This window comes from Colobus angolensis, unplaced genomic scaffold (genome assembly GCF_000951035.1).
Source record: "Colobus angolensis palliatus isolate OR3802 unplaced genomic scaffold, Cang.pa_1.0 Scaffold251, whole genome shotgun sequence".
Lineage (NCBI taxonomy): Eukaryota > Metazoa > Chordata > Mammalia > Primates > Cercopithecidae > Colobus > Colobus angolensis.
The window spans coordinates 4,590,362-4,615,974 of NW_012115722.1; the positions used below are offsets into that span (position 1 = coordinate 4,590,362).

The following is a 25,613-nucleotide window of genomic DNA, read 5'->3' on the forward strand; positions in this document are numbered from 1 at the left end:
GCAGTTGTCAGTCTTCATGATCCATTCTGTGGCGAGCTGGGAAAAAACGCAGTTGCTAAATCAACGTCTGAACAGTGTGAGGCTCCTGAATGTCTCCCAGGAGTCCCTGCGCAACTGTCCTGAGCATGAGATCATTGCACAGAGAAGACAGTCCACCGCGCAGCGCTGACTATCTACAGAGGTCTGAGAGGGGCGCGTCCCTCTTGTGTTTCCTCTTTTTGCCATGGTAATACTGATTATTGGATTTGCCTTGATGTTGTTTGTTTGTCATCAAGGAACCATGGCTCGTTTGAGTTGTACCTTGGAAGCCTTTACTGGAAGAACGAAAGAGCCTTGCTGATCCATGCTGCGGAAACAGAAAACGACCACAAAGACATCAGTATTGCAGAAAAGCATCTGGATTCGGGGCAGCTTTCAAAACTAGGAATATGCTGGCTAGAGTTACCTTACTGACCACTGACTTATCTAGTGGGCAGAAAAAGCTGTTACAGGGGTTAACTCTTTTTAGCTCTGAAACCCTTACTTTATTTTAATGGAAATATTGAAAAGCATAGACCACTCGCTTGCCTTCTTAACAGTGTGTGTGGGATGTAAAGGTTTTCTTAAGAAACCTACCAACCCAAATACCACATCATAAGTGACATAGCGGGAAGAGGCTCTGGGACATGGCAGGCACATGGGTAGGTTGGGGTCAGCACAGGTGGCCGCTCCCTTCCTGCTATGCATGGCCTGTGGCTTTCTCATGACCCCCGTCCCTTCTGTCAACCCTGTCACTTGAACTGGTATTTTGCGATGAGTCTGTGTCTGGCATACATGGCTAAAAGCCACAGAGGTCAAGTGAACTCAGTGAGTCAAATCAGACACAAGGTGACAGCCGAGAGGCCTCTTCCCAGGTTCCTAGCTATAGTTAGGAGTGACCTGGCCTCAGGCCAGAGCCCCATACCAATGGCTTCCTCCCCTCACTCTGAGTCATTACTCAGTTAATGACAATTCTAGGCAACAAAAAAACTTAGAGTATCTCTGTGGCCTTTTAAGTCCAGGTTAATGTTAATCAACTGACCATGCCTGACAGCCAGCTGATCGTTTCAACACCGGCAACAAGGTATTGAACATTAAAATATTAGAAAAGGATACATTATTCCCAGATATGCACACTGCCATGAGGCCTCACAAAACCTTCATGCCAGCTTATTTCATGTACAATTGAAACATTTTTTATATGGTAGTTTGGCTGGAACATCTTGTAAGGACCAGTCAATCGATTTCTGAAGAGGTTTATGTTACAATGGTGTCTCACAAGGACATCCTGTTCCTAGAAGCCCTGTCATGTGTTGGAATCTCTTAGAAAGTAAGTTTGTTCTTCAATCTAGCGTTTTCTTCAAACCCATGCTGCATATTATTCCATGTAGGAAACTCTAAATATTTTGTATCAAATACTAACAATTAAAAATCCACGTTCCACATACCTGAGATTTGTTGGTGCTGTTGGATGTGTTAGTGGTTTGGGTGCTTTGCATTTTGCCAACTGCTTGAGAGGACTCCAAGGATACATCTTGCGACCCTACTCGGTTCCCAGTGGACGGACGGCAAAGCAGCTGTTTCGGGGTTTTGCATGGTGTTGCATCAGAATCCTAACACAAGTCACATGAGTTATAATGTGACATATTAGTAATTTAGATACTCAATATTCAGAAAGAAAAACAATTTTGGTTAAAGTACTCTCTAGACTAAATTTAAACATTTGGGAGTTAAAAGAAGCACACTGAGGAATTTACAAAATTATTTGTTTGTTTAAATTTTCCTCCAAACATTTAAAGTGACTGATTTTATCAGAGAGCTTCTGTTCATTGTTAAATCCACTGCCCACATCTTACCTTGAAGGAGCTCACAGAGGTCTGAGTTTATTTGTTTTTTTATTTATAGAAAATGAAAGAGTATGGTAAAGAGTGAGGAACCTAGGTCCTAGTCCCTGGCTTCAGCCAGATACAAGATGATGGGTTTAAGGGGTTCAATCTCTGAGAGTCTGTAATGACAAATCAGTGATCATTCCAACCAAACATACTAGTGTGGGTGGGTGCGGACTTCCCAGCGACAGTGGGCTGAGCCCCACCTGTTTCTGGGCTGCTTGGGCCATGACAATGCTACGTCTCTCTGCAGGTCTCCACCCTGGCCCTGGCACTTTACCCAGTATCTCAGAGTCACATTCTCTCACTCCCCAAGACTCCATCTCCCTGTGTCTGTGACATCTAGCTTGGCATTCTGTCCTCCAGAGCATATTGCTCTAGGAAACAAAAAGGCACACAGGGAGATTTTGCACAGGAGGATTTACGATTCCATATTGACACATGGTCATCAACAACATACAATATTTAGATTACTTTTCATGTCCTACAGTTAATAAAGTTAAAATCAAACAGGTAAGCCTGCTTTAGATATCAAATCAGTAAACTACAAATTAACTTCAATTTTAAAAGGTAACTTACGTTATAATTGACACATAAATTCTTTTTTTTTTTTTTTTGAGACAGAGTCTAGCTCTGTTGCCCAGGCTGGAGTGCAGTGGCGCGATCTCGGCTCACTGTAAGCTCCGTCTCCCGGGTTCACGCCATTCTCCTGCCTCAGCCTCCCGAGAAGCTGGGACTACAGGCGCCCGCCATCTCGCCCGGCTAGTTTTTTGTATTTTTTAGTAGAGACGGGGCTTCACCGTGTAGATCAGGATGGTCTCGATCTCCTGACCTCGTGATCCACCCGTCTCGGCCTCCCAAAGTGCTGGGATTACAGGCTTGAGCCACCGCGCCCGGCCTTGACACATAAATTCTATCAGGATGGGGGAAGAAAAAAAATTCTATCAGGGTAGAAAGAGAAAGTAGATTAGAAATTACCAGAGGATAAGGGAGGGAAGGAAGAATTAGGAGAAACTACTACTAAATGCAGGGTTTCTTCTTGGGGTATGGAAATGTTCTAGAATTACTGGAGATGGCTGCACAACATTGTGAATATGTTCTAAAAACCACTGAAATGTACATTTTTAATGCTGAATTTTATGTTAATTATATCTCAATCAAAAAAAAATTTGGCTGGGCACAGTGGTTCACGCCTCTAATCCCAGCACTTTGGGAGGCCTAGGTGGGTGGATCACGAGGTCAAGAGATCGAGATCATGGTGAAACCCCGTCTCTACTAAAAATACAAAAAATTAGCTGGGTGCGGCGGCGGGCACCTGTAGTCCCAGCTACTCGGGAGGCTGAGACAGGAGAATGGCGCGAACCCGGGTGGCGGAGCTTGCAGTGGGCCAAGATCACGCCACTGCACCCCAGCCTGGGCGACAGAGCAAGACTCCGTCTCAAAAAACAAAAAAAAAAACAACAAAACAAACAAAATTCAACCAGGAAGCTGAAAAAAAAGTGAGTGAAAGAAGCCTTACACAAGAGTATATTCTATGTGGTTCCATATATATGAAATTCTGAAACAGGCAAAACTAACTATAGTGTTAAAAAGTCGTAACAGCTGGGCTCACACCTGTAATCCCAGCACTTTGGGAGGCCAAGGTGGGCAGATCACAAGGTCAGGAGCTCGCCACCAGCCTGGCCAACATGGTGAAATCCCATCTCTACTAAAAATAGAAAAAATTAGCTCGGTGTGGTGGCACGTGCCTGTAATCCCAGATACTCAGGAGGCTGAGGCAGGAGAATCGCTTGAACCCAGGAGGCGGAGCTTGTGGTGAGTGAAGATCATGCCATTACATTCCAGCCTGGGTGACACAGCAAGACTCCGTCTCAAAAAAAAAAAAAAAAAAAAAGAACAAGAAAAATGTTAAAGGCCAGGTGGGGTGGCTCATGCCTGTAATCCCAGCAACTTAGGAGGTTGAGGCAGGTAGATCACGAGATGAGGAGTTCAAGACCAGCCTGACCAACATGGTGAAACCTCGTCTCTACTAAAAAATAAAAAAAATTAGCCGGGCACAGTGGTGTGCACCTGTAATCCCAGCTACTCAGGAGGCTGAGGTAGGAGAATTGCTTGAACCCGGGAGGCAGAGGCTGCAGTGAGCCAAGATCACGCCACTGCACTCCAGCCTTGGTGACAGAGCGAGACTCCATCTCAAAAAAAAAAAAAAATCCTAACAGTGGTTCCCTCTGAGAGTGGGGTTAGGGATTGATGAAAGAATCATGAGGTTGCTCTTTGGGTTGATGGTAATATTTGTACCTTATTAGGATTTTGGGCTATACATGTGTATGTGTTTTATAAAATTTAGTGAACATATGAGCAAGTAACCTAGACCATGAAAGTAAAAAAATTGGGGAAATTTAAGAAAAAAATTTAGTAAATGTACAATTAAGATTTCCTTATATGTCAATTTCATATCAAAAGGAAAAAACAGGCTGGGCACGGTGGCTCACGCCTGTAATCCCAGCACTTTGGGAGGGTGAGGCAGGCGGATCACTTGAGTTCAGGAGTTTGAGACCAGCCTGGCTAACAAGGTTAAACCCCGTCTCTACTAAAAATACAAAAAAATTAGTCCTGTGTGGTAGCAGGCGCCTGTAATCCCAGCTGCTCAGGAGGCTGAGACAGGAGAACCGTTTGAACATGGGAGGCAGAGGTTGCAGTGAGCTGAGATCATACCACTGCACTCCAGCCTGGGAGACAGAGGAAGACCCCGTCTCAAAAGAAAAAAAAGGAAAACACAATAAACAAATATTGGAGTCTGGCTACAAGGATGTACAAGCTAGAGTACTCTAGGGGAACTGATGTCTGTAATCTACTTTGAAATGGATCAAAGAATAAGATGCATTAATGGATAGAGTGATGGATAGACAGGTATGAGATAAGCAAGTAAAAGGTTAATGGCAGAATCTATCGGTGAGTACATGAATGCTCATTAAAATTTGTTCACTTTTGCTGTATGCTTGAAATTTTTCATAACAAAATGTTGAGAAAAAGTACAAGCATGAAAGTTATTAAAATATCCCAGTAACATGTAAGCAAAGGAAGTAGCCTTAGCCTTCAAGATAGCGTTAACCCCAGCAAGAGAACGTGCATGCATCTGAGTTCAGAAGAGCTGAGGCTTTCATACTTACTACATCACTAGAGCTGGACTGTGTGGCAGAAGAGGACGACACTGGACCTGATGAAGAGTTTGAAGAGTGTTTACTAAGAGATTCCGAGGTTTTACTTCTACATTTTCCAAGGGCTTCATTTTCTTCAGATAGATTATTATTACATTTATCTAACTGCTGAGTATCTACTATCAAGGTAACACCATTTCCTGAAAGAGTGGCAAAAGATTGGAAAACGTTTCTTCCCATTAAACGCACACAACACAGAAAAGCCTCTAATACTCAGTCAATCGACCAAGGAAAATATCTTACCATTGCATGAAGGCTCAGGTCTATTCTTCAAGCCCCACTGCTTTGATATCCAATCTCTGTATGTGGCGACTTCATCTGTTACTCTAATTATTCTACCTAGTATGCTGCACGTGTTTAAAAAGAAAGGGAGAGGGAAGGAATAACATTAATTTGAAGATAAGAAGCCACAACCAATTTTGACACAATGGGCTGGTTATAGATGAATTTTTACCTTTCTGTTTCATTGTTGGGATAGTACTTTGCTATTGGTGATACAGCATGACTCAAAACAACGTAGGCATAATCAAAGGCCTGCTTCACTTGCATGGCCCCATATGAACTCCTTCCAACATCATTACCTTTAAAAGAAATATAGGTAACATAGTAAGCTTGACTGTGCTTAATGTGCACTAAATGTTGACGACCCTCTTCCAGGAGAGCAAGGGCCATAGCTATCCCACCAGAGTTGTGCCTGGAAGCTGAGCTGTGAGCTGTCCCCAAAGCTCCCCAGTCTCTGAATATGTGCATCATGCAGTTGGTACTTCATTATGGTGTATCAGTTGTCGAAATGTATTCTGGCCCATCAAGAACTATCCCATTCCATACATAAACAGTTATGCAAACAAAAGAAATAGTGCCCTGTTCACTCCTAAGAGTGAAACCCCAAGTTACATTAGAAATACTTCTATATTTTTTGGGTTTATATTAGCTATATATCTATTTATCACTCTAAATTATGAGCCCCTAAAAAGCAAGGATCATCTTGCTGAAAAGTCTTCGTGTCCTTGGGCCCAATGCTTTTGAACACAGCAGGCTCCCAATCAATGTAATGTTTTCTCAGTGAATAAATACATAGAACTATTAATGTTTATAAGGCAGCTCAATAAGCCAGAAAATGGTTCCTAGGCAACTACTGTATCTTTTCACTCCCTTTCCTTACTCATTTTCAAAGTTTACACATTAAAGCAAATGACTAAAAGCACTTCCACTGAAGTCCAACAATGCAGAATCTAAATATTTTACAATTATATCAAGAAAAAATATTGCTCAGAAAAATCAGGACACAAGCAAGCAAACAGAACTTCAAAAAAGCATGGAAGGAATTTACTTTCTGCTTACTTTCAAGCCCATACGAAGCTGGAAAAAGCATAAAGAGACATGCAAAATCAAAGAGGAAGGGAGAAATTCAAAAAGAAAATACACTGTCTCCTTGCATCCTTCTGCTCATGAATTCAAAGATACTACTGTGCTTGCTGCCTCTAAGGACTTCAGAATCATCTCATTGAAGCCTCATTAATTGCTCACAATTGGTTATAATCAAGGCAATAAGGACCCAAGAAAAAGGAGAAGCAGCCACCAAACATGAATCCATCCAAAAAAGTAATGCCTTTTCTACCATGCTTTTAGGGTTAAACAGATTCTACTCTCTACTTATCTGGAAGTCTCCAAGGTGTTTTTCTATTGTCTGTGTCTGTCTATTTTAGTATGTTTGCTCATGAAATATTTTGATGAAAAAAGAATAACAATTAGAAGTTGTTCCTTCATTTTTCATCTAAAGAGAATTTAAAGTATAATAAGGTGACTGATAGTGCCCTCTCTTTGAATGCCCACAAATTTACCTAATTTCAATACCTGGTTGTAAAGGATCTTCGATATAAAGCATTGATGGCCTGTAGCCATCTAGCATATTTTTCTGTACTTCATCTTTGGCCACATATGAACCACCATCCTTTATCCGGATGCCAGTCTTTAAATAATTGAAGTGTCGTCCATATAATTCAAAAAATTCTATTAAGAGAACACCATAGTTTGTATTGGGGATGCAAGCATCTTCCCTGGGATGTAACTAAAAGCAGAAAAGAAGAAATTATATTGGAATTTTGCTAAATTATCAAGGAGAGGGGGAATAAATTATATTCTAACTTCTACAAGCAATATTATTATAATTTTGGTTTAGCATAGCAGTCAATTGACAATGGGATAACAGCAGCCTATACTGCTGTTACACACAATACTAAAGTCCCATGGTGCGGGAATGGTGGGAGACTGTTTGTAAGGCTGAATTTTACGGCTGCACCAGGCTGCCGACCAGGGCTGGCTTGGCCCAAGACATCAGCAAAGTCGTCCTGACTCACGAATAGACTCAGGCAGTTGGCAACCCTGCGCCACATAAACACACCCATTTACAATACTAAGACTCTAATTCACTTATCCAAACAGCAGGTCTCAATTCCAACTAAACTTACAAGATTTAGCTGCTTAGAAGATATCCTTATTGTTGGCACTTATACTATTTACGCTTATGGAAACTAGGCCGTACATTTTGCATGTTAAAATTTGCAGTGAAAAGTCTCAAAAATACTAGAATGTATGGGATTTGAAACCAAAAATATTCTTTCATAGGAATTTAAAAATATGTATTTGCTAAATGATGAAAATGTACCCAGTTTAAAGGGAAAAACCATAAGTAATCAAGGAAAACAATGCAATTACAGGTTGATTTTGATTTTTTCCAAAACGTTTCCCAGCTGATTGATCACTTTTGCTTTTAGTGTGCACTAGCATGGTATACCCATATGACTTACCTGAAGGAAACTGACTGCCATTAAAAAGAGACTATAAGAACCAATTCCACCTGTAAATACTTCATTAAGGTCCCTCTGCAATAGGAATTGTTTCAATACTAAAACCAAGTATGGCAATACAGGATATTTCTGAAAAAGAAAATTGTATTTTCAATGAATTCCTGTATCAGTAACAGATCTAAGCATTAAGAGGGGCATAAATTGGTCCTTACATTATAAAATTTGGTAGCGATATACAACATACTTAATTTTCCATTCTAAGAGTAAGCTATTAAAAAAAAAGTAAACTATAGGTAATGAATAGTTCTCCCCTTATATCTAAAATGTAAGACATGTACACATGAATAATAGCATCTAAGTACTTGCTACAGGGCTGGGCATGGTGGCTCATGCCTATAATCCCAGCACTTTGGGAGACCAAGGCAGGCAGATTACCTGAGGTCAGGAGTTAGAGACCAGCCTGGCCAACATGATGAAACCCTGTCTCTACTAAAAATACAAAAAACAGCCAGGAGTGGTGGCGGGAGCCTGTAATCCCAGCTACTTGGGAGGCTGAGGCAGGAGAATCACTTGAACCCGGGAGGCAGAGGATGTAGTGAGGCGAGATCGTGCCATTGCACTCCAGCCTGGGCAACAGAGCAAGAATCCGTCTCAAAAAAAAAAAAAAAGTACTTGCTATAGGATAGAAACACTAACAGCATGTAACTGATGATGCTCATTTGTGACCATGACCCTCTAATATTCACTTGTAAACAGATAATAGAAAGAGTACAAGGACAAAGTCACCAACATCTTAAAGCACTAAATCAGTGAGATTTTTAAGAATCACTTTCCTTGGTGGCGCGCCACTGTAGACTAGGGACCTTTAGATTATTCTGCCACAGTCCTGGGGCAAACAAGAATCCGGCCTGCTGACGTGCACATGGGCTGATGACTACAAACAGACCACCCCTCCCTTCCATGCTTTACAGGGAATGAGGCAGGGCTATCTGAGAGAACACCTGAACGGACAAGTATGTACAGAATGAGTCCACCTTTTGCTATGCATATATTCATTCACTCCTCTCTGTAAGCCATGCCATAAGCTGGGGCCACTGGGGGAAAACAAAGCAGGCACAACATCTTCAAAGAAGTCTTAACAGCTATTATTACTTATGGTGGTAAAATTACTAGTTATTTCCATTTTTTTCCCCCTCACTCTGTCACCCAGGCTGGAGTACAGTAGCACAATCTTGGCTCATTGCAATCTCCAGCTCCTGGGCTCAAGTGATCCTCCCACCTCAGCCCACGACACCCAGCTAATTTTTGTATTTTTGTAGAGACAGGGTTTCACCATGTTGCCCAGGCTGGTCTTGAACTCCTGAGCTCAAGTGATCTGCCTGCCTGGGCCTCCCAAAGTGTTGGGATTACAGGTGTGAACCATAGCACCTGGCCAGTGATTTCTATTTTTTTCTTTACTCTTATCTCTGTTTTCTAGATGTCCTACAGTGAACACGCATGGCGTCTATAAAAAAGAAAAAAAAAAAAGCTTATACTTTTGCAAATTGTATCAAACTAAGCAAGCACAGGAAAGAACAAAAATATGGAGAAGTAAGTATTTTTAAACATTGTGGGCTGGGCGCGGTGGCTCACGCCTGTAATCTCAGCACTTTAGGAGGCCGAGGTGGGCAGATCACTTGAGGTCGGGAGTTCGAGACCAGCCTGGCCAACACGGAAAAACCCCATCTCTACTAAAAATACAAAAATTAGCCAGACATGTTGGCACATGTATGTAGATCCAGCTATTCTAGAGGCTGAGGCACAAGAATCATTTGAACTCGGGAGGTGGAGGGTACAATGAGCCAAGATCGCACCACTGTACTCCAGCCTGAGTGACAGAGTGAGACTATGTCTCCAAAAAAAAAAAAAAAAAGAAGAAAGAAAAAAAAGAAAAAAAAAACACTGTGGTTAAGTCAGTCTAGATACAGTTCCCTCTCAAAGAACAATAAGGGGTCAGGTTTGGTGGCTCATGCCTGCAATCCCAACATTTTGGGAGGTTAAGCAAGGAGGACTGCTTGAGCCCAGAAGTTTAAGAACAGCCTGGGCAACAGAGCAAGACCTCATCTCTATTTTAAAAAAGGGGGGGCCACACAGCAAGACCTCATCTCTACTTTGGGAAAAAAAAAAGTGGCTGGGCTCGGTGGCTCACGCCTATAATCCCAGCACTTCGAGAGGCTGAGAAGGGTGGATCACCTGAGGTCGGGGTTTGAGACCACCCTGGCCAACATGGTGAAACTACATCTCTACTAAAAATACAAAAATTAGCTGAGCGTGGTGGTGCGCACCTGGAATCCCAACTACTCAGGAGGATGAGGCAGGAAAATCGCTTGAACCCGGGAGGCGGAGGTTGCAGTGAGCCGAGACTGCGCCCCTACACTCCAGCCTGGGCAACAGAGTGAGACTCCATTAAAAAAAAAAAAAAAAAAAGTTAGCCAGGTGTGGTAGGCCCGCCTGTGATCCCAGATACTCATGCTAAGGTGGGAGGATCACTTGAGCCCAAGAGGCTGAGGCTGCAGTGAACCATGATCACTGCACTCTAGCCTGGGTACCAGAGTGAGACCCGGTGTCAAAAAATGAAAGAAAGGAAGAAAAGGAAGGAAGGAAGGAAAAGGGAAAGGGGAAGGAAGAAAAGGAGAAAAGAAAGAAAAGAAAAGAGAGGGAGGGAAAGAAAAAGAGAGAAAAGAGAAAGGGACAGAGGAAGAGAAAGAAGGATAGGGAGAGGAAGAAGAAAAGGGGGAGGGACAGAGAAAATGAGAATATGAAAGAATAAATAATTAAGGAAATATCTAACAGAGTTTTATCTGGATGTACCCTTCGACCTCAAAATTTTGCTTCTGGGACTCTTCCTACAAACATTTTGCACGTGTAAAGCAAGATGCATGCATGGAAGTATATTCGTCAATCCCTTTTTCTAATAGCAAAAGAAAAGCTGGAACAACACTGAAGAACTGCTAAATCAAGCAGCCACAGTCTTACAAAAGACTACTGCCTGTGTAACCAACAAAAAGAATACAGCAAGCCTCTATGTGTCAATATGGAAGAAACCTCCAAAACATTAAGTTTTCACAAAGGTATGAGACAATGTGTGTATAATGTGCTACTCCTTTTGCTTATAATTTTAAAGAACATAAAAAAGCAACACAAAAAATAATAACTGGCAATGAGAAATTCTATAAAAATGATCTAAGTATCTATGGTGTAAGGGTGACTCACTTTACACCATCGCTTCATACTGATGAATGTTATCATGCATATGAATTTCAATTTTTGAAAGCTTTTTTCCAGAAAAATATTAGACAGGCGCGTGCACACACACACACACACCCAATATAGTGAGATTATGGATAATATTTCTTTTATTTTTCTGCTTTTCTGTCTTCCATACATTTATGCAAGATGATAATGCTTGCAACATCAAGTAGTTAACATTTTTTCTTAAAAACAAAGAAGAAATAGAAACTTTAGAGCTGCTTGAGAAAAAAAAATTGTGAATATTCTAACAGAAGCCAAACGAGTTAATGGTTTAGGTTAGAGGGGAGAAAGCTGGCAACTGTCTAAGTATGTAAAATGTTCCACAGATAATGGTGATAAATTCTTCTCTATCTTGGAAGAAAACAGAATAGAAATAAACTTAAATCATTTCAAAATAGAAGTAAGGAAGCCTGTAGGAAACACCTTAAAGGTAATTTAGGGATTGAAATCTAGAAAAGGCTCTTAAAACTCTTAACCTATTGCCTGTTTAGAAAAAAAAAAAGTACAGCCGGGCACGGTGGCTCACGCCTGTAATCCCAGTACTTTGTGAGGCTGAGGTGGGCAGATCGCAAGGTCAGGAGTTCAGGACCAGCCTGGCCAATATGGTGAAACCCTATCTCTACTAAAAATACAAAAATTAGCCAGGCATGGTGGCGGGTGCCTGTAGTCCCAGGTACTTGTGAGACCGAGGCAGAAGAATTGCTTGAGCCTGGGAGGCGGAGGTGGCAGTGAACCAAGATCACACCACTGCACTCCAGCCTGGGGGTGACAGAGCAAGACTGTGCCTCAAAAAAACAAAAAAAAAAAGTGCAGCTCACTGCCCGTGCAGTATTCTTGGGGCAAACAGGAAACGGGTTAAAGGAAAGGTTCTTAATCTGAACTCCTAAAGGTTAAAAACAGATGGAATCAACTGTGTAGCAGAATTCCATCTCTTCTGTCTCTACAAGGAAGGATCTAGAGCAGACAATTTCTTCAAAAGCTTTTTCAACTTTTAATTCTTACTTGAGGTCACATTATAAGTTAATCACTGATCATTACAAGCAGATTCAAAGAAAGCAAAACCATTGCATACAAAAGTAAGGTGCAGGCTGAGCATGGTGGCTCATGCCTATAATCCCAGTGCTTTGGGAGGCTGAGGCAGGAAGACTGCTTGAGGCTAGGAGTTAGAGACCAGCCTGACCAACACAGCGAGATCCCCAACACTTTAAAAAAAAAAAAAAAAAAGCCAGGTGTAGTGGCTCACGCCTGTAGTCCCAGCTACTTGGGAGGCTGAGGTGAGATGATCACTTGAACCCAGGAGTTTGAGGCTGTAGTGGGCCATGATCCAGCCACTGAACTCCAGCTTAGGTGACAGAGAGAGACCCTAGCTCTATTTTAAAAAGAGAGAGAGAGAAAGAGAGAGAGAGAGAGCAAGGTGTTTGTCAGCAACATGCATATAAAAATATTAGAACACCACCACAGTGCTCGCTTCGGCAGCACATATACTAAAATTAGAACACCACCACAACAGAATCTTAAAATTACGTTCTAATAGTTTTATTGTATAAACACTAAATTCTCTGACCTTGGTAAAATCTTTGATGAGGTCAGCTGCTCTCACGCCATTCTGTACATTAAAGCTGATATCAACTTTCACTTCAGTAAAAGAATCTGTTAGTTTAATAATAGGTACCTATGAAGAGAAGAAAGGTAAAATGTAAATGCTTTAACCAGATTAAATGACAAAATCAGGGGATGGAGGGTTACTAGACATGAGGTCTCCATCATCTCATGAGAGCATAAGAACACTGAGTCTTCTAAATATGGCACACCCCAGTAACCCTGGACTGCTACAAATACCATATGTTGCATATTTAGCATTGGGCCCCATACAATATATTTTGTAATTTCTATAAATTGAGAATTTTGTTTGGTGTCCAATTTTTGATTGTTTATTTTTATTGTTTATATTTAAGGCATATGTGTTTTGATATACTTATCTTGATATACATACTGAAGTGATTACCGCAGTTAAGTAAATTAATAAGCCCATCATCTCGTTTATTAGTTGACATATAGTTATAATAATTTTTAAATTATCTAACAAAAACCCTTCTCAATACTTTGGAGAACACTTTCTGAGTATAAGATGAAGAACGATGAATACTAGGTATTAAATGTTTTGTATCATCAAACTGTTTCTAATAAGAAAATTGCTGGATTCTTAAGGTATACACTACAACCCACTTGCATTACTGGTCAGTTTTGCAAATAGCCCAAAAAGCAAACTGACAAGATAAGATATAAAAATTATTCTCAAAAACTGACAGGATTATTTACATGAGCTATCAGGAGTTCTTTTCAAAAAATGCTCCAACTTGGGCAACACAGGGAGACCCTATCTCTACAAAAAAAAAATTTTTTTTTAAATAAGCAGAGCATGGTAGGGTGCGTCTGTAGTCCCAGCTACACATAAGGCTGAGGTGGGAGGATCACTTGAGTCCAGGAGTTAGAGAACAGCCTGGGCAACATAGTGAGACTGTATCTCTCTCTAAAAAAATGAAAACAACATTGCTGGGTGCAGTGGCTCACGCCTGTAATCCCAGCACTTTGGGAGGCTGAGGCGGGCGGCTTACGAGGTCAGGAGATTGAGACCATCCTGCCTAACACAGTGAAACCCCGTTTCTATTAAAAATACAAAACATGAGCTGGGCGTGGTGGTGGGTGCCTGTAGTCCCAGCTACTCGGGAGGCTGAGGCAGCAGAATGGCGTGAACTCGGGAGGTGGAGCTTGCAGTGAGCCGAGATCACACCACTGCACTCCAGCCTGGGCGACAGAGCAAGACTCTGTCTCAAAAAATAATAATAATAAAAATGAATAAAACAAACATCTCTACAGTGAGTACTGTGTATGATAAAATTAGGTATTCTGCTGTTGTTAAAAGAAATGCAGGCCAGGTGCAGAGGCTCACGCCTGTAATCCCAACACTTTGGGAGGCAGAGGTGGGTGGATCACTTGAGCCCCGGAGTTGGAGATCAGTCTGGGCAACACAGTTAAACCCCATCTCTACAAAATATACAAAAAAATTAGCCAGGCATGGCAGGTTGTGTCTGTAGTCCAGCTCCTCGAGATGCTGAAGTAGAAGGGTCACTTGAGCCGAGGAGGTACGGGTTGCAGTGACCCAAGATTGTGTGGTCACGCTCCAGCGTGGACAACCAGACAACTTTTTATGTGCAAGCACGGTGACATTAACAAAATGAAAGAATCACTCACTTGCAATGTAACTGTGCTCACCAAACTTTAATTTTAATTCAGGTTTCATAGGTAAATAACTACGGTTTAATATGAAATGCTGCAGAACTTACAGTTGCTTTGTCTAAAACTTTCACCGAATCCTCATCTGCGACTTTGTGTTTCCGAAGAGCTTCTTCCAGAGTCCAGAGGGGTAGGTTCTCCCACTTCCCAAACACCACTAGGTCGATGTCACTGAACACAGAATACATATACAAGAGGGTCTGAAGAAGCTGGAAACTTGTTTTAACTGACACTCATGCTTATAGACTTCATTAGTACAATTAAAACCTATTTCCCACCCTGGCCAACGAAGACTAAATGTGTTAGTGATAATGGTTTTGTGGAGAGGGGAAATAGTAGTTGTTGATTTTAACAAACTGCTCCTCCCAGTCATTTCACAGAATTCAGGTCTCAGGAAACAGGGTGATTTTGAAAGAAGTAAAACCTCAAAAAAAAAAAAAAAAAAAAAGCACTTAACGTCCTTTCCTTAATAAAGGCTTCCGGTACTAGACATAATGATTTTCCTATCTGGATGAGATTAATTGCAACTCTGATACATTATGAAGTGCTTTAAACTGGATGCAGAACAGGTATCCAGCATGCTACCATTTGTGTTAATACACACACATGTCCTTTTATATGCACAGGTATCTCTGAAAGGATATGTGAGAAATTGGTAAAAGTGGCTGTTCTGGCCAGGTGTAGTGGCTCACACCTGTAATCCAGCACTTTGGGAGGCTGAAGTGGCTGGATCACGAGGTCAGGAAATTGAGACTATCCTGGCTAACACGGTGAAACCCCGTCTCTACTAAAAAAACACAAAAAAATTAGCCGGGCACAGTGGCAGGCGCCTGTAGTCCCAGATACTCGGGAGGCTGAGGCAGGAGAATGGCGTGAACCCGGGAGGCGGAGCTTGCAGTGAGCCGAGAAAGCGCCACTGCACTCCAGCCTGGGCGACAAGAGCCAGACTCCGTTTCAAAAAACAAAACAAAACAAAACAAAACAACAAGTGGCTGTTCCAAGGAGAACCAGGGGGCAGAGGTGGGACTGAGACTGTTCTCTGTATTGATTTTTGTGCCTTTTACAAATGTGAACTATGTGAATGTACTACCTATTCATAAAATGTAATTAAATTTTTTAAGAAAGAGTGATTTTTCATGTTTTACTGAGGCTGAGAACCTAAGTAAGAAATATGAACTTGAAGTTGAGTATTATGACTTTTGCAGGCTAAGGATATCTATGGGAAGAATGGAAATTGCCAGGGTCCACTCACTTCAGCACACTTTAAGTTGGGCTAAAGTGTACCAAATCAAGCTCAAACGGAAAAACATGATGCTGACTTTATTCTGGAGAGATTAAGTAATAATAGTAATAACCATGATGGAATGTTCACTTTCAATTCTTAGAGAGCAAGTATTCACCCTCCAGAGAAACATCATTTCCAAAAGAAAGCCTCCAAGGCTGTGCATCAAGAGAGGTCTCATGCCGGGCACAGTGGCTCAAGCCTGTAATCCCAGCACTTTGGGAGGCTGAGACGGGCAGATCACGAGGTCAGGAGATCGAGACCATCCTGGCTAACACGGTGAAACCCCATCTCTACTAAAAATACAAAAAACTAGCTGGGCGAGGTGGCGGGCGTTTGTAGTCCCAGCTACTCGGGAGGCTGAGGCAGGAGAATGGCGTAAACCCGGGAGGCGGAGCTTGCAGTGAGCTGAGATCCTGCCACTGCACTCCAGCGTGGGCGACAGAGCAAGACTCCGTCTCAAGAAAAAAGAGAGGTCTCATTTGAGAAGACTGCAACTGAACAAGAGTCCTGAAAGGCCAAGATCTTTCTCAGAGAAGAGATCTGTACCTGAATTTCTGGATCAGGATGCTGGAGCCATAACTAGTAGAATGAGTTCTTAATTTGAAAGTCAGAGTGATAGAGTGAGTGAGTGAGACAGCGGGAACTCACATTCTAGAGGATATACAATCAGACATTTTATCATGAGACTACATTAACATCTCTGTCAGTGGGTTAAGTTATGGGACTGAGCAATACTCTGCCAGGTAGTCAATTTCTAAAATTAGTAACTAACTGATTCCACTGCAACATGATCCCTTTTCCATCTCTCTGTACCATCAACGTCTTGGAGATGATGTGAAGTGATATTCTACTTCAAGGTAAATCAAATTAAATGCTGGTAAATCCTTTACTTTTTTATTTTTTATTTTATTTTATTTATTTTTTGGAGGCAGAGTCTCGCTCTGTTGCCCAGCCTGGAGTACAGTGGCGCAATCTCAGCTCACTGCAACCTCCACCTCCTGGGTTTAAGCAATTCTCCTGCCTCAGCCTCCGGAGTAGCTGGGATTACAGGAGGGTGCCGCTATACCCGGCTAATTCTTGTATTTTTAGTAGAGATGGAGTTTCACCATGTTGGCCAGGCTGGTCTTGAATTCCTGACCTCAAGTGATCCGCCCTCCTCGGCCTCCTGAAGTGCTAGGATTGCAGGCGTGAGCCACCATGCCCAGTCCCATTTTTGTTTTATAAATTTGTTTTATTTCTACTCCTTACAAATTTGACAGCCAAAATGAATACACTCTAGGAAAAGGTATAGTCCTTTAAAAGGTTCATGAGTGTACTAACCTAGTAGGTAAATATAGTCCAGTTTTAAAACTTCCAAATATCTGGACCTGAAACAGAAAAAGAAGTTATTATATTGAGGTATCAGATAAAGCCACCAAGATATGGAGAAATGTCAGTTTTTGCTACCCTCTACTGGTACTTTTTGGTATGACAAGAGCATTTTTTTTTCTAACCCCATTCTTCATGAAGTGGGTATTCTGTTTCACAAGCAGACATTCTGAATATAATTTAAACTTACCTGGTTCAAATAAGAAACACAGAGACCAAAATACAGTTAATACAGTTGTCCCTTGGTATCGGCAGGAGACTGGCTCCAGTCCCACTATGCCAAAATCTGAAGATGCTCGAGTCACTGCTATAAAATGGTGGAGTATTTGCAGATAACTATGCGAGTCCTCCCATATACTTTACATCATCTTTAGATTACTTATAATACCTAGTACAATGTAAATGCTATCTAAATAGTTGTTATACTGTATTTTTAAAATAATTTGTATTGTTTTTATTGGTGCATTGTTATTTTTATAGTTTTTTTCTGAATATTTTCAATCCACTGTTGGTTTAATATGGAGGTGTAGTACTTAAGGATACAGAAAGCCAACCACAGGAAACTTCCAGAAGTAGTTCAGATCAATAATGTTCCCTCATTATCCAGAGACACAATCACAAATCCTTAATTTTTGTTCTCTGAGCAGGAGTCTTCTAACAGATTACTAAATTGGGATCAGACTACTTTAACTGTAGGGCAAGTGTGGGCCTTTAGGTCAATTCCACAGAGAACACTGGGCACCATCATTATAACATCATGCTGTGGCATAAAACTGGGATGCATTCTACCTCAACCCATGGAGAACAGGGGAACTCAGGCAGAAATACGTGTGCAGGTAATTGTAATAAAAAAGGATAGGCCGGGCACAGTGGCTCATGCCTTTAATCCCAGCACTTTGGGAGGCTGAGGCAGGTGGATCACCTGAGGTCAGGAGTTCAAGACCAGCCTGGCCAACATGATGAAACCCCATCTCTACTAAAAATACAAAAATCAGCCAGGTGTGGTGATGGGTGCCTGTAATCCCAGCTACTCACGAGGCTGAGACAGGAGAATTGCTTGAACCTGGGAGGCAGAGGCTACAGTGAGCTGAGATCATGTCACTGTGTCACTGTACTCCAGCCTGGGCGACAGAGCAAGACTCCATCTCAGGGCGGGGGAAAAGGATAAACAGTGAAACAAGTTCAACCTCTGAGGCAAGATGGACCTGGGAACCTAATCACAAGCTCATGTTCCTCATCTGTAGGTAGATAGATGATGGCTGGCTGGCTGGCTGGAGAGAGAGAGATAGATAGTCAACCTCCACCTAAGAAAGATAAGGGTTAAGTTAGACCAGGGCTTCTCCACATTGGCATTTGGGAGTGGATTAATTCTTTGTTGTAAGGGCCTATACTGTTCATCACAGAATGGCTGGTGGCATCCATGGCCTCTACCCACTAGGTACTAGCAGTGCACACCCAGTCAGGACAATCAAAAATGTCTTGGACATTGCCAAACGCCCCCCTGGAAAGCAAAATAACCACTAGCTAAGAACCACTGATTTGGATCACATAGGAGAAAGAATGTGACATATGGTCACTGTTCATAAAATATTAGTATCCTCGCCTTTTCCCTTTACCTACAGCATCACATACATACTGTCATATACATGCAACTTTTACATACAGTGAAACTTCCTTGTTTTGCCAATTGGACAAAAACACCACCCAGGACAGTGCCTAAAGAAAAGTTACAGAACACAAAGTAATGGATTCTGTTAATATTATTTTGTGTACTTCTTTGCATACACAAAATCATAAAACAGGCCCTCAAAGTGCCCTAAAAAGTGAAGTATTAACTTAGTACCAGTAACAGGCCAAGTGTGGTGGCTCATGCCTATAATCCTAGCACTTTGAGAGGCCAAGGCGGGCAGACTGCTTGAGCCCAGGAGTTCAAGACCAGCCTGGGCAACATAGTGAGACGTAGTCTCTACAAAAAAATACGGAAATTAGCTAGGTGTGATGACGTGCACCTGCGGTCCCAGCTACTCGGGATGCTGAGGTGGATCACTTGAGCCCAGGAAATCAAGGCTGCAGTGAGTTATGATCGCACTACTGCACTCCAGCCTCAGCAACAGAGTGAGACCCCTATCTCAAAAACAAAAAACAAAAGACTTAGTACCAGTAACGAAAACAACAAATAAGCCAAGAAGAAATCCTGAGCAATCATTTTGTTCACTGACTGGGAGCTGTCTAAAAGGCAATTAGCCGGTCTGAGAGAGATGAAAAATGGCAATTTCAGGAAAGAAATAAGAAAAGACTTATGCCTGCATTAGCCACAAGTGACAAAAGTTCATACTTGACATTTTCATTCAGCTGTAAACAATTTATATAATGTTTACCCTGGCAGGCTGGAACTAAGTAGTAATGAGGTTTTGATATATCATATCCAATAACAGACCACTACAACAATGAGGTTTGCTTTGTCTTTCTTCTCTTTACACTAATAATTTCTAAAGATAGCTTGCCTTTAGTAGTTGCTATTAGCACTACAAAAAAAAAAGTTGTTAGTCATCCAATCCAATGAAAATAATTAGGAAGCCTCAAATTCTAAAGACTGCAGAAAATTGTTTGCTTTTAAAATTTAATTAGACCACAACTCTACAGTGTACTTGTACTTGCATGTGAGGACTAGCATGAGATACCAGGAGATAGGCCTCTGGCCCATGGACAAGGACTGTCCCAAGCATAGGCTACCCAGGAAGGGACTCACGTCAGCGCTGGGCCAGAGCTCCTTAATTACACTCTCGATCCTGTTCACCACCTCCATCCGCATCTTCTCTTCCTCAGGTCTTGGAGACATGTATTCATAAAAATCACTGATTTCTTCATGCAGACTGAAGAAAAAAGCAGAAAAGTTAATATGAACAGGGCCAATCTAATGAGAAATCACTATCTTAAATAATCTTATCTAATTAGGTCTTATAATTCGGCTGATGACTATCTTAATTTTAATGTTATAACTCAAGATAAGCTAAAACGGGAATGTACAGAATTTAATCAAAAAAACTAAAATAATTAAATAACATAAGAAATTTCCTGTGCAAAACACTTGCTGAGGTGCTGGTGATTTAAATAAAATAAAATAAAATTTAAGAAGCATACAGCCTGGCCTCGGCCTTTCCACTTCTGATCTAACAGACACAAGAAGATACTGAATCCAGGTGACGCAGGCAAATTTCCTGGCAGTAGGGACTGACCCTCTTACCTCTTGGGGATCCATTCCTCACAGTAGCAAACAGTACATCTTTCATAATGTTTGCTCAGTGAATTAAGTGTCAAATGAACAAATCAGGCAGTGAACAACAGCAAAGTCTTGAAAAGAATGGCTGGTAGACAAAGGCTCCATGAAGGAGCTGAAGACTTCCAGAGCCTGCGAGGTACAGGGCAATCAGCCAGCTACAAGGGCTGTGGCAGGCAGAGTGGGAGAAGCATCTGGAGAGGAAAGCAGGCCCCAGTAGAGGGCAGGCTCTGAATGACTGACTGGCTAAGAGGTTCAAGCTTTCCCCCTGTGGCAACAGAGCTATTTAAATGTTTCTGACAGGGACTAGAGAGAGACTGACTTCAAAAATGCAGCATTTTAAGAAGACTAAACTGGCAACTATGCAAACAACAGACCAGCAAAGAGAGTAGACTACATGCAGGGAAAAGTCATGAATCAATGAGGTGCTGGAGGATTGGATGAAGGCCTAAAAGATGGTGGAAGGAAAGGAATGGGCTCCAGAAACAAAAACACACACACATACCCACACTCCGTGGCCAGGCGCGCCTGGCTATCATAGTGGTGGGGGGCTAAGGATGCCTTCAAGGGCTGAAGCCTGAGGGCCTGGGGGAAAAATTCTGGTCTGGAAGAAAGGACAAACTGACTGCGCTGAGCAATGACTTGAATGTAGTCAGGATGGGGGACAGAGAGAAAAGCAGCATTCCTTTCTAAGTTGGTGAGGCTATGAAGAGCTATTAAATGGCTGGGAAGGGAAAGTGAAGAGGTCTGCTCACCTTCCCTAGAGCACTGACCACCCATGAGGACTGAGCCACGGAGGTAAGCACAGGGACTCTACTAACTGGGATAGACCAGGAGGCTCGGAGCAACAGGAGCAAAGTGCCTCAGGGGAAGGAAGGGGCAGAGGGGTTGGCCTGGGGCACAGCAGTGGGAAGGAAGTGCAGCCACAGCTTAACACAGCCTTGAAGAAGGAGCATGCCTGCAACTGTGTGGCACCTTCAGGGCCCAGAGCAGGAAGCTGGAAAAACTGACAGACCAAAAATCGCTTTAGGGAAGGAAAAAAAGTGTTTACATCCTAATCCCCAAAGGCTATTAACTTGTGCTACAAGAAACTCTGGAAAGTGAAAATGTGACTGATTAAGCAATCCATAGTTCCTCCTTCTGATTTTTTATTTTTAGCCTAAGAGTCAAAAACCTTGAGTTCTAGACTCAGGTTCTGCCTGAGGGCAGCTGTGTTCCCTCTGACGGGTGACTGGCACTCTCAGGCTTCAGTGTGTCAGGTACAGCACACAGCTGGTAAGCAGAAGCCTTTTCAGGCCTTCAGTTTCAAAACCTGGGCCTTCCGTAGAGGATGATTTACAACAGCGTTCGGCCTGTTTGCTATGCAATAAGTCACAAAAAGTGGATCTTAAAACTCCAGAGAGGTCTGTAGGTGAATCCAAAAGATATCCCAGTGGGGCCGTTTTCCTTGCTATGCCTCTGGGTACCTTGGGACCTTCAACTTCTGTTTTGAAGTTTTGTTTTGTTTTGATTTGAGTTTCCCAGGTTTGATTATGTTCTCTAAGGTTATCTATCCTTTTCTGCTTCTTGAAGACAGCAGCTGAATGGGAATAGCTGTTAGGAAGCTTACAGTTTGCTCTGCTCTTCTGCACAAGTCTGCTGGCAAAGATGAGGGCCATGAATAAACGACAGAACAAATGGACTGCTTCTTATCTCACTGCGTAGTCTGCAGTGACTGATCAGAGTTTATTTGTAGTTCTAAAACGGATCCATAGAAAAACTGCATTTTAACTAATGGGGGGAAAAAACTCCTAAATGTGACTGCATCTATTCTGAAGGCCCCCTTACGAATTTTCTAATTCAAATACAGGCAAAAAGTATTTAGCACAACTGTCAGTCAATCTGAAGTCATGAGAAATTGATTAAGAATTCATTCTCTGCCCAGGTGCAATGGCTCATGCCTGTAATCCCAGCACTTTGGGAGGCTGAGGCAGGCAGATCGCCTGAGGCCAGGAGTTGGAGACCATCTGGCTAACATGGCGAAACCCCTTTTCTACTAAAAATATAAAAATTAGCTGGGCGTGGTGGCGTATGCCTGTAATTCCAGTTCCTTGGGAGGCTGAGGCACAAAAATCACTTGAACTTGGGAGGTAGAGTTTGCAGTGAGCTGACACCGTGCCACTGCACTCTAGCCTGGGTGGTGGAGTGAGATTTTGTCTCCAAAAAAAAGAAAGAATTCATTCTCTAAACATTACCAAGTGCCTATATTCAAGGCACTAGGAGAAAACTGGCTCATCAAACATGACCCTTGCCCTGGGTCACTTCCATCTAACAATGAAAAGGAACACTTATTTAACGTAGTTCTGTAGAACATAGTGCAATGCATATGTTCTGTACTATTCTGCCATAGGCAGCTTCCAGATGAATGATTCAGAGCTTTCCAATGATCATAGCTGCCCAGGATGGACTGGGTTGCCTTGTAGGTTAGTAAGGTCCCTGTCACTATCAGCATAAAGAAACCAGATGACCATGAGGCAAACAAAGGTCCAATAAAACGGTTTTCTGAACTTGGTAAAAAGTTGGAAAAGATTCTAAAATTCGCTTTCAGTGCTGCAATCTAGTGTTCTAACTAGCACATTAATTTGGGGGAAAATTATTATAGATTTATAAGACAAGCTCTGAAGACTACCCTCAACAATCAATAGCCCATGGCACCACCTTCCTATTTCAGAAAAAATGGTTCCACAGGTTATTGTATTTTGATTGATGCATATGTGCAACTATCAATGCATATGTGCATCAATCAAAATACAATACAATTTGATTGACGCATATTTGCAATCAATTTGTATTTTGATTGATGCAGAAGGGGGAAAGAGGAATACGGAAAAAGAGGAGGGCTATTATTAAAGCAAAGCCACACTTGCAAAGTCAGAAGAGGAAATCCAATCTCAGGTCTGCCAGGCTCAGTTTCTCATCCACACAAGGCACAAGCATCACTATCTCACCTATATGTAACTAGCTATGTGTGAAATACTCAGAGAACAACCAGATAAAATATCTTGGAACACTGAGGAAATAAACTTCAAGTACAGATTTTAAAATAATTCTAACAGGCTCTATCCTCGGGACTGAGTAATTTTACTGGCACAGTGCCTTGCATATTCAGGCACTTAAAATACCCTGACAGGCTGAAGTTTGTTTGTAGAGTGTGCACTGTAAGTCTGGCTCTCATTTGAGTGGCAGAGTGGACGCCTGAGGAATTTTGTAGGCTTGCTTTCATATGGTAATATAATTTTATGCCTCTGAAAGCATCCAAGTACACAGAGAAAACTTCAGTTTGTCCCATGTTTGGATCAAAATTTAATATGATTTATGAGTAGGTATTGCTTGATGACACATGCCCAGTGTTACAGTTTCTCATATAAAATTATAAAATACATCATACTGAAGTAAGAATGATAAAAGTATAGAATACAACTCTTCTGTGATCTGAACTCATATGTACCCAAAATATAGTGCCCTCTCTAGGATATCAGTGTTTTTATGTTAAAAGGAAAAGTGACTCAGGCATAGTGGCTCATTGCCTGTAACCCTAGTATTTTGGGAGGCTGAGGCAGGTGGATCGCTTGAGTCCAGGAGTTTGAGACCAGCCTGGATGACATGGTGAAACCCCATCTCTACAAAAATACAAAAAATTAGCCAGGCGTGATGGTGCATGCCTGTAATCCCAGCTACTCAAGAGGCTAAGATGGGAGAATAGCTTGAGCCTGGGAGACAAAGGTTGCAGTGGGCTGAGACTGTGCCTTTTTTCTCCAGCCTGGGCAACAGAGCAAGGCTCCGTCTCGAAAAAACAAAAAAAAGTTAAAAAAGGCAAAGTGAACAAGATCCCTGTTCATAAAGGAAAAGTCATATAAGAGCAATATGATGAAATGAGCACCACTATATAACGGGAAAAGATGCCAAAAACAAGAGAGTAAGAAAGACAAAATTAATTTGCTGGGGTAAAATTTACATTAAAATCTCAAATTTAATAACAACATTTAATATGACAAGGAGGTATCCAAAAAACATATTCCATATTTAAAAAATAAAACTCACAGGTAATTTAGGTTAAAAAACCACTTCTGCTCTGAGGAAAGATCTGCTACAGAAAGGGAATCCAGCCTATCAAAATTATGTGAATTTTATAATGCTTGTCACGGGGTGGGAGGTTCCAGTTCTTTGGCTGGGAAAGGAAGAACTGTTTCGCATCCTTCAGTTGGACCACCCTGGGCACATTGTGAGAGTTGCTTAGTAGCTTCTGCACTCTCAAAACCAAAGGAAAGGTGGAAAGCTCCCTTGTGCCTTCCAGGTCAAGGGAGGCAAATGACCCACAGCCAGCCCCTCTGCTCAGCACCGTCCCCTGCGGCTCATCCATGCTTCTGTTCAGGGGTGACACTGCTTCCCAAGAGATACCTGCCCAGACATAGCATGTCTGAGCCCACCTCCACATCAAGGTCCAGTTTTCCCAGTTCCATAACTGAAGTCAGATCCCTTTAATTACCAACTTCATCCTTACATGAAGGAACTGACAAAGTTCTATTCGATAACTGTCAATAACAGGACATCCCCCCACCAAAAAAAAAAAAAAAAATACATATATATATCTTAAGGTTCATGATATCCAATTTTGAAACAATATATTGAAAAGGCATTCATATGCATGTGGGGAAGCATAAATTACTACAACGTCTCCCCAGGTCATTCTACTAACAAATGATAATGTTTATATAAATAATTTTTAAAATTTCCCTTGTTACCATCCTCCAGAAATATTTTCATGAGGGAACAAGGACATCTGTATAAGGATGTTCACCACAGGATTATTTAGGATACTAAAAAATTTAGAAATGGTATCAATGTCCATGAACAGGATCTAATTAAATAATCATAGACGCACCCATTGACTGACTTTCTCTTTGACTTTCTCTTTATAGTCAATAACCTCTTTAAAAGAATGAAGTAAAGCTATATAAGCTGATAAAGATGTCAAACATGTTAAGTTGGAAAGAAAAAGCACAAAAAAATGTGTTCAGCAGAATCCCTTTTGTGTGCGTTAGACATGTGCAGGGGCAGGAGTGGTGGCTCACGCCTGTAATCCCAGCACTTTGGGAGGCTGAGGCGGGTGGATCACTTGACGTCAGGAGC

General features: G+C 41.8%; 1 protein-coding gene across 2 annotated transcripts in view; it reads right to left on the reverse strand.

Moving 5' to 3' along the window:
• The window catches only part of PAPD5 (PAP associated domain containing 5), an 83,785-nt gene continuing 58,172 nt past the window's right edge, over window positions 1-25,613 (reverse strand). The window contains exons 2-12 of one of the 2 annotated variants that reach the window (XM_011946624.1): window positions 19,917-20,040; window positions 17,120-17,166; window positions 14,565-14,685; window positions 12,785-12,892; window positions 7,930-8,058; window positions 6,977-7,190; window positions 5,577-5,703; window positions 5,366-5,469; window positions 5,075-5,121; window positions 1,467-1,631; window positions 1-346 (exon numbers count right to left, since the gene is read on the reverse strand). In XM_011946624.1, the coding sequence (XP_011802014.1) occupies window positions 170-346; window positions 1,467-1,631; window positions 5,075-5,121; window positions 5,366-5,469; window positions 5,577-5,703; window positions 6,977-7,190; window positions 7,930-8,058; window positions 12,785-12,892; window positions 14,565-14,685; window positions 17,120-17,166; window positions 19,917-20,006 (1,329 nt within the window). In that variant the 5' untranslated portion in view covers window positions 20,007-20,040 and the 3' untranslated portion in view covers window positions 1-169. Of the gene's footprint in view, window positions 347-1,466; window positions 1,632-5,074; window positions 5,263-5,365; window positions 5,470-5,576; window positions 5,704-6,976; window positions 7,191-7,929; window positions 8,059-12,784; window positions 12,893-14,564; window positions 14,686-17,119; window positions 17,167-19,916; window positions 20,041-25,613 lie in introns of both variants that reach the window. The other variant, XM_011946623.1, reaches the window with a different exon arrangement.